Source organism: Leuciscus leuciscus, assembly GCF_965113295.1.
Source record: "Leuciscus leuciscus genome assembly, chromosome: 8".
Classification (NCBI taxonomy): domain Eukaryota; kingdom Metazoa; phylum Chordata; class Actinopteri; order Cypriniformes; family Leuciscidae; genus Leuciscus; species Leuciscus leuciscus.
In genome coordinates this window covers 40,835,109-40,848,474 of record NC_138732.1, presented here as the reverse complement: position 1 = coordinate 40,848,474, position 13,366 = coordinate 40,835,109, and the positions used below count along the sequence as shown (strand labels likewise).

At 40.4% G+C, this 13,366-nt stretch overlaps 2 protein-coding genes across 5 annotated transcripts; one reads left to right on the top strand and one right to left on the bottom strand.

The window, feature by feature from the left end:
* The first annotated feature begins 1,477 nt into the window (after positions 1-1,477).
* On the top strand, positions 1,478-6,629 carry LOC309504780 (putative ATP-dependent DNA helicase RecS). The gene is made up of 3 exons (XM_082178069.1): positions 1,478-2,141; positions 2,646-2,725; positions 5,369-6,629. Exons 1-3 carry the CDS (start codon positions 1,663-1,665, stop codon positions 6,574-6,576), a joined length of 1,767 nt encoding a protein of 588 aa, XP_082034195.1. The 5' UTR covers positions 1,478-1,662; the 3' UTR covers positions 6,577-6,629.
* A 283-nt stretch (positions 6,630-6,912) lies between these two features.
* LOC309504781 (uncharacterized protein) lies at positions 6,913-12,286 on the bottom strand. Of its 4 annotated transcripts, none has more exons than XM_082178070.1 (9): positions 11,642-12,286; positions 10,472-11,156; positions 9,813-10,321; positions 9,649-9,726; positions 9,382-9,559; positions 9,126-9,202; positions 8,861-8,993; positions 8,464-8,588; positions 6,913-8,347 (listed from the first exon to the last, which is right to left on the bottom strand). In XM_082178070.1, the coding sequence occupies exons 7-9, from the start codon at positions 8,938-8,940 to the stop codon at positions 7,395-7,397; spliced, it is 1,158 nt and encodes a 385-aa protein (XP_082034196.1). In that variant the 5' UTR covers positions 8,941-8,993; positions 9,126-9,202; positions 9,382-9,559; positions 9,649-9,726; positions 9,813-10,321; positions 10,472-11,156; positions 11,642-12,286; the 3' UTR covers positions 6,913-7,394. The 4 variants fall into 2 exon arrangements, 2 of the variants coding, with proteins under 2 accessions (XP_082034196.1, XP_082034197.1); XR_014208164.1 differs by having other exon boundaries at positions 8,866-8,993.
* Positions 12,287-13,366: the final 1,080 nt, after the last annotated feature.

Below are 13,366 nucleotides of genomic sequence, written 5' to 3'. Positions count from 1 at the left end.
AATAATAGGGCCGGTACATCTATCAAAGGTTCTTTGGGGAGGTAATCGCAAGGAAGCACTCCTAAAAAATGTATATTACAGGAAATGTTATCCATGATTCCTGTCAGCTGCACCGTGTTCATTTTAAACCGCTCAGTAGTACAGAGCACCTGTCTCCGGTTTGATATACCTCAAGAAGAGAATCAAAGGTTGCGTAAATTCAAATGTTAACCGTGTGTGCCAGAGGCTCTCTGAATCGGGCTTCTAATCTGATATTTCCTGATCTAATTAGTGAGACGTGCTGGCCACATTCTTCGTCGGGTGTCAGGTTGAATACGTAGAGAGTGTATCCGTGGAGAAAATCCTCCCTGTCTATAGCCATAGACTGATTCTTCAGATACTTACCTGTCGCGGACAACAATTGTTAAAATGGTATGGAGAAGTTCTTCACACAAATGCGATCTATAGGATATTTAGCAGTGGCCGAGAGAAGAGCTTGTGTGTGCCCCAGACGGTGACTCTTTTCACAAACAGTGAAGCAGAGATTAAATTTAGTAATCGATAGCGTCGCCACGCATCGGACAGAACGCATCTTTTGCTCTAGTTAAACGAAGACGAATATCAACGCCGTTCAATAATAATTTCGGCTGAAAGAATATATCGCTGTGTATTGGTGCTAGTATCTCCACAACACTGCTGGCATTGGTGAACGCTTTGTTAATCCCGCGTTAGTGCCAGCAGGATCTGTGGTGTCCATATGACCCGCTGTATCTTTGTAAAAAAAAGTCCAGCAAAAAAGTTACTCTCGAGGGTATCTTTCCATAATTAATGATTGCTTCCAGAATGCATCTATAGGGGTACGTGTTGGAGCTCTGTGACACTAGACGATCGCCTAAAGATACATCAACCTGAGAGAATATACATGCACCAGGATAATTGATAAAGCCGACAGGTGATGTCTGTCCCATCGGCATTAGTTATTTTAACACGGATATATAACAGTGTGTTATTCAGATCTGTGTAGTCTTCACCAGTCCCTGCTATGAAGAATTCCAGCGGAGATGAATCAGTTATTGCTGAAACAGGTGGAATTTTTACTTATGTGTTTTTTTCAATAACGGTTTGCGTTAAAGCTGCAGTAGGTAACTTTTGTAAAAATGTATTTTTTACATATTTGTTAAAACTATCATTATGTCCTGACTGTAGAATATGAGACAGATAATCTGTGAAAAAATCAAGCTCCTCTGGCTCCTCCCAGTGGTCCTATTGCCATTTGCAGAAATACACCGCTCCCGGTCAGAAACAACCAATCAGAGCCAGGAGGAGTGTCTTAGCAGTGTCAATCAAGCTTGTGTACGCGCTGATCACACCCCTCTCTTGCACAGCGCGTACCATCCGTCGTTCAAAATCAAGATTGCCGGTGTGCCGCAGCTGTGCTAATGGCGGACAAACAACCAAAACGGCCAATTTCTCGAGTGGCACCAGCTCATACATAGCCTAGAAATCTAGACGCACCCTAGCGGCAGCAAAATGTATTTTGCAGCCAGGGTCAGTCTAGCAACTCTCAATAGACCTTCTAGCTGCAAAAACCTAAATTGGGTCAGGCCAATCACGTCGTTTATAGAGTAGGCGGGGGCGGGCTTAACATATGACGACAGAGTTGCTGCTACTTGAAAACAAAGAATGGCTGCTGCTGATGGAGAACAGCGGTCTTTCGAATCGGCTTTGGCCGCGACTCTGGAGGACTTGGAGTTAAGTTTTTCTTTAAGAAAAGAGCAAAGAACGGCACTTAAGTCATTTTTAAAAAAGGAAGATGTGTTTGGAGTTTTGCCGACTGGATACGGAAAAAGTTTAATATACCAATTAGCTCCGCTGGTGGGAAAACGCATGGGACTCAGCCACAACCCGCTTGTGATTGTTGTTTCACCATTGATAGCGCTTATGGAGGACCAGTTTAAGGAGGCTACAAAATTTGGACTTAAGGCCTTGCAACTTGGCAAAGGCGACCAGGGGGACATTCGAAGCGGCCGGTGTCAGTTGGTATACGGGAGTCCTGAATCCTGGATTCTTCAAAAGCAATGGCGAGATATGTTGTCCACCAAGTTCTTTCAAGACAACGTTTTGGGAATTGTGGTGGATGAAGCACATCTCACGTACAAATGGTAAATATGTTTTAGCGTACATAGCATACAATAATTACAACATAACAACATTGCAATAATAAAAAAATGCAGACTCACATATCAATGTTGAAAATGTGTATTTAAAATTTTGACAGCAGCTGACACAAAAAATGAGTTTTTATAACGACTAGACTTACATATCAAGACCAAGAAAAGTCCAAATTAAAATTCATATGTCAAATGTGTGTATCTTCAGAGACAAATGCTTGAGCTTAATTTAAAATAAAAATGTAAAATAAATAAAAATGTATGCCTTGGACATCTCTTGTATGTTTTTTTTTTTCTCTCAACCTATAATTTTTAAAGGTTTTGATGTTACATTACAGCAGTGACATCACATAACAATTAACTAATGGAATAGTTTTATCAGACCTAAAAAAAAAATTTGTTGTTATAGAATGTGTTTTGCTATTTGTGTAGTCATTGATATTTTCTCAAATTTGTTATATTTAACATGTAAATGTATGTTGATTTGTCTACCAGGGGAAAGGCTGGTAGAGGAGAGAAGGCCTTCAGAGAGAGTTTTGCAAGGCTAGGAGAACTGCGATCCATCGTAAAACAGGGTAAGTATGGGAGTTGTTAGACACATTACCATGATCCTGTCTTCAGCCTATTATTAAAAAAAAAAAACACTCAGGCATATGTGAAGGCTTTTATGAGCCTGGTGCAGTAGCCACTAAAGACGTAAGTATCAGTATCAGTATCACCTCTCTTCTAAAGAAAGCCTCTAGCTTGTTTACCTGCCCTTCTCTGATAAACACTTGCTGCCATGCTGAAATTAACTACATTCCTCACTGATAATGGCTAAGGTTGATAAACCCAGAAAAAATATCTATGGACTATCATTAACCCTCTGAGGTCGGCAAACGCGCCCCCGCGTTTTGCTGGATTTTCTTCACATTGTAGTACAATAAACTTAAATTACTCTGTCATTTATGGTTATACAGAAAAAAGAAATATAAAAAAAGAATCTGTGATATTTCTACTTTTGTATGTGTCCACTTACAATCAAATAAAAACATTGTGCTTTTGTAAAATAAAGAAAATAAACAGGGTGTGCGTTCTGCCTCTCCGTCGCGGTGAACTTTTTTTTCTTGAGCACGTCTATAAACTGAATCAAAACTCAGCGAATACTTCTCACACATTTATGAGCCATACACCTTTATACACATTTAAGTGTGTACTTTTAAATGATCGGATTCAAACTGAAAACAAATATTCTCTGTTTAAGTAATTTGTATAAAACCAACAGGATGTCCAGTATCTCAAACGCTTGCTAATTACTTTTTAATTCGACACGCCCACTCGCGCAAAAGAGATTCACATGCAAATCTCCACATGGGATGCGAACGCCCTCGTTACCTCAAACACAAAACACCAAAAAACTTCACAAGTCTCTGCTTTTCGTCGAGTTTGGAAGACACGTCTGAGCTTACATTGGATTTACATCAGAAGAAGAAGAACGCGATTTGAAGACAAGAAAGATGTAAGGTAAGAAATTCTTACTTATTAGTTTATGGTATTGTTGCATAAACTTCACATTGCAGTTGAACTGTTGCTAGATATATGGTGAATATTATACTATTTAGACCCGTGTTTACTGTTAAATACTGTTTGTGGATATCTGCTCAAACATAGATATGTATAACCATAATGTTTAATATTTTGGAGCGCGATGGCGTTTGAATGTATCATATTTTGGAGCGCGCTGTGGGTTTGAATGTATCATATTTTGGAGCGCGCTGTGCGTTTGAATGTATCATATTTTGGAGTGCGATCGTGTTTGAATGTATCATATTTTGGAGCGCGCTGTGGGTTTGAATGTATCATATTTTGGAGCGATTGCGTTTGAAAGGAAAAATGCACCAAACATTAGGCTTTATGTTTTTACTATTATTTCATTTCATATCATCATAACGAATGGAAACATTTGAAGTAACATATGATAATCAACATATTTTTCTCTAGCGTAGTTGTTCTTGAAATCTTTTGGAAGATTTAATTTATTGTTATTATTATTTTATGCAGCACTGCGTAGCCTATGCCTACAAGGCACAACAAACCTGGTGTTCATTATATATTGTTGGAAACGTGTGTGTGTGTGTGTGTGTGTGTGTGTGTGTGTGTGTGTGTGTGTGTGTGTGTGTGTGTGTGTGTGTGTGTGTGTGTGTGTGTGTGTGTGTGTGTGTGTGTGTGTATTCTGTGAATTTTAAAAAGAAATTTAAAAAATCTAAAATCTATTCCCAAAATCGTGCAGCCCTATAGTTTCTCTTGATATCAGTATGTTCACAGTTTTTTCTTTTTTCTTTTTCTTTCAGGGACCAGATGCAACTGAGTCCTGCTGACTTCAACATTCACATGAGTCTCTGTACATGAACATGGTAAAGTGAAAATAAAACACCTTGGAAATGAAAGGTATGTACAATGTTTTTAGGAATAGCACAAAGGTCTCTGTCTTTGGATCATTGTTTTCAATGTGCTCTTTTGTCATTTGTTGTGTATTTTTGGATTATGTTGTGTTGTAAATAAATCCAAACAATCTAAAAGCCATTCTTTTTTAAATCTCCTCATTCTTTGTGCAAGGTTGCTCTGAATGACAGGGCCTGATCGCTCCTAATAGGGCAGTTAGGGGAGTGTCTTTGTCTTTCTCAGGTGTTGAAGGCTTACATATTCATGAGATGATCACGCCTCTTCGCATAAGGCTTTTTCACACAAAACACGTCTTAGAAATTTAATTTACAATATATTGTCTTATCTGAATGAGCAGTCAGGGTGATTTTCACATAGTTTTGGAGCAAATATTCTAGGCTATGTCATACAATTTTCAAAAGTCTTGTGAAGAAATAATCAGTATGGGTTTCATGGCCTTATTTCAGTGAGAATTTTTTTTTGTATTTTCACAAACCACTCATAAATGTCATTATCTCAAAACTACAAACTTTTACATACATGCTGCTGATATATTATTGTAGCAGAGTTTGTGCTGAATACAGTGTAATTAGACTTTAGCCATGAAAATGTCACTAGTAACAGAAAAAAACACAAATGTCAGAGCATGTCAGAACACCTCCAGGGCCCAGAAAACAGCTCAGACCCCAGAGGGTTAACTAAAAATTTGTTTTGTTAAATTAGTGAACACTTTGCTAAACAGAAATCTATAATGACATTGTATTGTAAGTGTTAATGCAATTACCTTTGTTCTTCAGGTACACCTATAATGGCCTTGACAGCAACAGCGGACCTGGATTCCCGAGCAATTATCAAAAGACAGTTGCATTTGGAGAATGCCACTCACGTCACCATAAGCCCAAACAGAACAAATATTAGACTTGGCCTGACTACAGTGTCTTCAGATACTATGGACTGTCTGAACTGGGTTGTGAGGAAACTGAGAGATAACGGCCCAAGAATGTCACCAATAATCATCTACTGCCGTACACTGACGACTTGCGGAAAGGTGTTCTGTCACCTAAAAGAGGAACTTGGTGATGACTGCTGGGTTGATAGGGATCCAGAACACAGGGTAGTAAACTTACTTATCGGTATGTTTCATAGCCAAACACTTCCCCATCACAAGAGTAGAGTACTTGCTTCATTAGCTGGCGATGGTGCATGCAGAGTGGTTGTAGCCACGACAGCTCTCGGAATGGGCCTGAACTTTCCCAACATATCCCATGTCATAATGTATGGTTCACCTGAGGATGTGGAGGCCATTGTACAAGAGGTTGGCAGGGCTGGGCGAGATGGGTCTCCATCACATGCCATTATTTACAATGTAAAGCAACAGTTAAGATTGGATGAGGGTGTTAAAACACTATTAAAAAAGGGCACCACTAGCTGCTTTAGGAAGGCGTTATACTCACACTTTGAGCAACATACTGAAAGTGTTCTACCAGGACATTTGTGCTGCTCATACTGCCACTCAGTTTGTTTGTGCAGCTCTGCAGGTTGTGACATGGCAATACCTGAATACGAAATGTCTCCAGACGTTCGTGCCACAGTCAAAAGCAGGAAAGTTACAGAGGATCACAAAGAGTTGATTAGAGATCTTTTGTACAGGTACAAGCTCAGCTTAGTCCAGCACATACATCTGTACACTAACAGCACAGATTGCACTGGTTTTAGTAATGAGCTGATCGACTGTGTTCTTGAGCGTAGCGCAGAAATATTTGATCTTACTTTCATAATGGACAACCTACCCATGTTTAGTAAAAGGCACGGACAAAAAATTCTCAAGGTGTTTTATGATATCTTTGGAGATTTTGAATACACTGACGTTTATCTGCCTGCGGAGGACAATGTGGTGCCTGACCAAGATTACACAGGTTACTTTGATGATGACTCTGAGCCAGACACCCTATCACTATGTAGCAGCTTTGAATCTGGTTTTACACATTTGAGGAGTTCAGACTGATGCCTAAAAGCAAAATTATAATATTTGTATATGACACACCGTATATAACAGTTGCATATGGTAAATGGTAAATGGACTGCATTTATATAGCGCTTTCACAGACCCAATGGCCACCAAAGCGCTTTACAATATTGCCTCACATTCACCCATTCACTCACTCATTCATACACCGACGGCGGTGTCAGCCATGCAAGGCGATCCAGCTCGTCGGGAGCAGCTGGGGTTAGGTGTCTTGCTCAAGGACACCTCGACACTTGGTCAGGTGGAACCGGGGATTGAACCACCAACCTTCCGGTTTGTAGACAATCTACATGAACCACTGAGCCACTGCCGCATATAACAGTTGTACATATGACCACCGACCTGTATTTGAAAGTACTCCATGAATGCTCTCCAAACTTATGTCATATGACTGTATATAAAGTTTGAGATTGATATATTTACAGTTATTGTCAAAGTCTTTATTTCACATTTACATACAACAGAAAAAGGAGTGAAAATGAAAGTAACAAAAAAGCTGAAAATGTTGTGTATACAAATCGTTTTACATTTAAATATGTAACTTGCCGAGCAATTAAAGTAGGTGAAACAATGTACAGATTATTTACAAAGGGTCTGTATACAAGCTTAAACAAAGAAAAAGTGTAATTTCCTTTCACATTTCTCCAATCCTCTTTTACTCTTATCCATTGTCAAAGTTCTTTGGAACAGATTGTTGATTTTGAACATGTGCCTTGCCTAATAATGAAAGATTATGTAACTACAGATTATTCACAATGGGTCTATAGACAAGATAAGAAACAACAAATGTGTGTGATTTACTTTTTGAGTTTTCTCCACTCCGTAATTTTGAGCCTCATCCACTGCCACATATTTTTGTATTTGATTTTGTGCAACAGGTTCTTGTCAAATCTAGGGAAGGCCTGAAATTCCCTGCCAGGTATTTCTGTAAACAGTTGACCCGCCTTGAAAACATCTATAAGAGTAATAACATCCTGTGTCTGCTGCTCGGCACGATGGGAGCCAGTTGGCCTGTTGATACCCAAATCTCCATCCACCTTCTCCATCATTTCCTTCAAAACACCAATGGACTGGCTGACCCGGCTTGCTGATTTTTCAGAAAGGTTTGGACCCAGACCCTTCAGGAAAGACTTAAGAAAATTGTTCAGGTGTTCTAAATGAAGGTCTAGGGGGATGTTGTTTCCATTCCCTCCCTTGCTGTTCCAAAACCGGTTCCAGATCACGCTATGCGACAACCGAGGGGTCAGACACGCATTCACCTGCAGTGTCATGAGTAAAGTACTGTAAGCATAGTGGCTGTGCCCATAGCCTTTGTAATACAGCATGGCAACTTTGTACAGCCTCAATAGTCTCTCACCGCCACCCTCTTTTATCGCATCAAGCATGTCCAAAATCAAAAAGCTAAAGCTTAGCCTTGCCAAAGTGTGTTCTTGTTTGTGGTCTCGTTTGGACAGTGTCGTATTCGCAGACAACGTTTCAGAAGGAACATCCAAGTTGTGCTTTTTAAGCTCGTGATTTTCTCTGGCTTTGGGATATGCGTATACCTGTTGACAGCCCTGTACTCGACAAGGGTAATGCTTTGTCTCTGTTGATGTCACAGAAGCTTCACAGAGACCAGTCATGACCTCTATCACGTCCCCAAGCAGGATGAACTTTTCCACAATCTCTGCAGATTTAGCATGCAACCACGTTCGCCTTACATCTGTTGATCCAGATGCAATTTCCTCCGGAACAAACGATTCTGGGATTTCTAAGTCACATGTAAAAAACTAACAAAAACTAAAAATGAAGCTTATCAATCTTTCCTCATCCCCACACACTTTATTTTGAAAGCATTGTTGTCCCATTTGATATCACCCTGTTTACCTGCTACATCCTGCAGTCCAAAGTGCTCCATTGCAGCCGTCAGAAGCAATGCAGTTGTGTCTGTGATGAAAAAATGTTTGTATGCGTTGTAGGCACTGTGGGGCCCCTGTTTCGCATTGCTGCACCTGTGACACATACATATGTTAGTCAATACTTGGTACATATTTTTTATGTATCACTATAACTCTCCTTTTGAACCTATGGGGGTGTGGGTATACATGGACACATACACTTGCGTGCACGCACACACACACACACACACACACACACACACACACACACACACAGACAGACCTAAATGTGTCAGTCATCTCTCACCCCACCTTTCATGTTTCAAACACACAAACATCACATTCTGGGAAAGTTAGTGACAGTACAATAGGAAAACTTGTAATACCATACTGGTAAATTCCCCGAACCACGGCTTTTCCTGATGGCCCATCCCATCCCATCCCACCACAAAGAACATAAATTCATGGTGTATTCGGACAAAAGTGTACGGGATGACTGGAGTTTGTGTAACAGCAAAACTGCAGAGAACATTGTCAACAATTTAGATAACATTAGGTAGCAAGCACAAAATATTTTATGCTGGCCAAAGTGGCCAATGTTTCAATCGCAGCGGAAAAGTCATGAATTAAGTGTCAATGCAGCAGCTGTACCTCAACTTTGTCATGTTGGCACACAGTGTCCCATGTTCCTTTGCAGATTTCTCGCTGAAGAAAACTTTAAAGTGGATCTAAGTTTTAAAAAAAAGGGAAAGACAACAGTAAGACCAAAACAAAGGATAAGGCAGCCTTCAAAGCAGCAAGGTACACTGCAGCATAATACTGTTTAACTACAGCTATGAACAAATTAAATAAATTAATAAATATAACAGTTCAAGCAAACCATGTTACATTGTGATAGATTACTTACTCCGAATAGCACCCTAATGGCATGCCAATCCTCAAACATGAACTCCATGCCATCTAATCGCTCCTCTATGTTGATACCATCAGCATAGGCCCACTGTAGATTTCTGCTATTCGCTTCAGACAGCCTGTCACCTCCCACCAAAATTGTTGACAGTCCATCCGGTCCTTTCGGTACATACCTACAATGAAGACAGAGGCAATTGTTTTTGGAACCACTGCTCACAGTAATTAGATTTGAAGTAATTGTATGACCCTAATTCATGCTTACGTCTTCTGAAAGTGTTGAAGTACTTCTGCCAAGTCAGCAGATTTGTTTTCGTCTTTAAAAAAGCAGTCCTAATGGGTACTGTAAAAGGAAAAAGTCACAATTCAATTTATTACACTGCCATTGGTTGGTACAGGTGTTAATGGAGTATTATCTTAAGTTCTTACATCAGTGGAACGCTGTGCCATTTCTGTTGAATACTGATGTGGTATGTGACGCAAGACCACGTTGGAGAATGGCTTGAATACAGAGAGATAAGTTGTCAGGATTCGGCTGGTAAGGACAATGTATTCCCTTCGCATTTGCATTTGTTCACCCTCTCCAGGGAGTGATAAATTCAGGTCATAGTGCAGAAGATTTCCAAGTGGTTTGTCATTAGCCAGGTGATATATTGGGATCCGGTCTTGGACTGCAATGTGGTGTATCCAGTGTATTGACCGGTTGCTGCGTAGGGTGGACTGGTGGTGTGCATGCATGTAGAAATCCAAATTGTCAAAAATTAAGGAATATGTATGTGGTGGAGTTGGCCATGTCCCCGTCAACGCATCGGATGTGATCATCACATCGTCATGTCCAGAAACCTGGTCCACGGCACTGCTTTCAACTACCTCTGATGTGATCCTCACCTCTTCATCTTGTGTAGCATGGTCTACGGCACTGCTTTCAACTACCTCATCTGTTGTCATACATTAGACACATAGATATAAGACATCATAACCCCATACATATCTTGCACATGAAAGTATCTCTATGTGTGTGTGTGTGTGTGTGTGTGTGTGTGTGTGTGTGTGTGTGTGTGTGTGTGTCTGTATGTGTTATTTTTCACCTGATAATTGAAGATCTTCCATGCTTCTGAAGACATCACTGAGTAACAGCTCAGACTCACTTCTGTGGTCTATGGAGGTTTTGTTCTGTCCTTGATTGACAGACTGACATCCAGCTTCCAGAGTTATGAATTCTTCATTTTGCCTCTTTAGATGCCAAAGACCAGATCCACATTTGTTAGACAATTCCTTCTGCTTTCCAATAGCATTTTTGTGCACCGTTGAAATGCCAAATTTGCTGAGCCTTTCAAACACTGCCTTCTTCGCACCCCCATATTGAAGAATGCAGTTTATGTAGTGAGCGAAAGCTGAGAGACGGGTTTCTCTACCTCTCAGTGCAATCGCAGCAGCAGCACAGGTTACAGGACGCGAGTGGTTTGTGATGGTTGAAAAGACAGACAAGAGGAGTGGTGAGAGGCGGTGGAGGTCTGACTCAAGGCTGCTAACTGAGAAAGATCTCAAATCTTCTGGTGAAGACCTCCACAACATGAAATTCTGGCTGGGGTCGCAAAGTGTTTTGCATTCACTTGCAATGACTGTAAGGATGATGACCTTCACTTCCTGTAGAAGCTCATCATGCTTCATGATTAATTTGGCCGCCGATTTCCATTTTTTGTTGTTTATGTGTTTCACCATCAAAGCATCCTCAGCCTCGCACACCTTTTGTTTAGGGCATTTGATAATGACCTGAAAGAAGTCAAAGAAGTTCTAATGTGAAAATTATTTATTTTGAAAATCTACAATGTAAAGTAATGCAGTCAACGACTACATACACAGCAATGTTGACAAGTTTGTTAATAGGTCTATGAAGTGTAGATTAACTTTGCAGCATATCATTACTTTTACAGTGAAGATCTAAATAAGCTATTAAGACCATGCAACATCTGTACTTCGAATAGCCTACTACAAAGTTCACAAGTTGTCTCAGTCTGCTACTCATGGTATGACATAGAATTTTTAAAAACAAAGCCCTTGATATAAGACATCTGACAGACACGAGGATATCAACAGCTTTAGTTAAAGCGTTTGAAAACAGGGCTAGTACAAGTAAACATATCAATAACTGATGTTTCTTCCAGAGTAACTGGTGGGCAACATATCTGTAATGAAAATCAGGCTGTTCTGCACTATTACTGGATGTTAAAACATATGTAATAATACAACTACCATACCTCGGTGATGCTGCGTCGAATATTAGCTCTTCCAGGACTTGCAGGTTTATGGCAGAACTTCTTCAAGGCCCTGGGGGTCTTCGACGGAGTAGGCTCACGTTCTCTTTTATCTGAACTACCTGTAATTGTTTCTTCTGCGGAGGCTTCCTCGTTCTTTTCATCCTCCACCCATCTCCAGTACACCGGCAAGTCACGTTCAAGTCTCGATAAAATATTGAGACACACCTTACAAATCCTGTTCGACTTTATCGATGTTTTAACTACCGCTACTCCGACATGCAGTAGTCTATCGGCAATACTTAATAGTTTCTTCTGTTTATCGAAAATGCTTGCTGAATGTACAAGCACACCCGCAATTCTCATATTTTTTTCACAAAAACGGCAACAGTCATTATGCTCCATTACAATAACATTTGGTAGCTTACATGAAATCTCTTCATCAAACTTATCCGCGAAACACTTTCCCATCAACTGTTTTCCGTCGCTCTGACTACGTCACCTTCTTCGTTGATCTGATTGGTTGTAGCGCTATCCTATTGCGTGCAGAGGGATTTTGAGAGACAACCGTTTATCCCGCCCCTCGGATTAAGCCGCGTCTATGGAGAGTTTCCAGACTAAACATCTTGATGTAAGTCTGGCATGCCAGGCTAGCTCATACAACAAAGACAGGTAAACCATAAAAGACCGATGACGATAAACAAGCCCGTCGGAGCCCATTGACTCAGTTTCAAAACTCTAGACGCATAACATACAGATAAAATGTCACGCACTGTGCAAAGCAACAATTGAAACCTGCTAATTCACTGGCTTGTCATGTTGCTGAAATAATGTACTAGCAAACCTTATTTAGCATTACATATCGCTAGAATAATTACTTGCATACTGTAACGTTAGTTACCGTTATATTATCTTACTAGCTATTTATAACTTATAGAAAGAGTGCAACGTTATAAAGTTACATTACATGTATTGCCAAATACGTAATGATTTGAGGACCAAGTTTGTAGTCAAAGTATGGGCAGGCCATAGTCAATGTAAAGCATATTGTTGATGTTTCGTCCCTACCAGTGAATGTGTTTATCCGAACTGTTTATCCGCCGTAATCGGTGGCCCTGCTTACTAGCCTGCGCGTTCACGGCAGGCTCCGTTGTGGTGGGGGAGGAGCTGTGGAGGGAGGGCTGTAGCGCAGCAGAGAGCAAGGGGGAGTGACCTGTAAGTTGTGCTTGTTCAAATTTTCAGGCTAAGTCAACGTTTTCTAAAAACTCCCTACTGCAGCTTTAAAGGGAGCGTAAACAGGTCCAGTTCTGATTTAAAGCTCGTCCGACATAGAATATATAGAATATAGTGATGGCTCGTCTTTTTAAATTTGTAGATCTTTTCACATGTTTCGTGCAAGTTCTTCGTTTGATCTCGACTTGCTAGAGCGTCTAGTCCTCTTTACGGTGTGACCATGCCCTCTCCTCATATGGGTCCCTGGAGGTTTTAACCTTTTACGCCTCATCACCATGAGACTGTGTCCGCTCTGTCCATTATCGTTATTATTATTATTATATGACTTTGTTAGTGCAGTGGTAACGACATCACTTATTATATTTTTTGCGGCAGCTTTTAAATGTGGTTTTGCTATACTGAATCCTCTTTTAAGAAATGGTAGTGCCATTCGGAAAAAACCTCTAAACAAACCACCGATTCCTGATCCGAAACCTCCACCATTCATGACTCCAG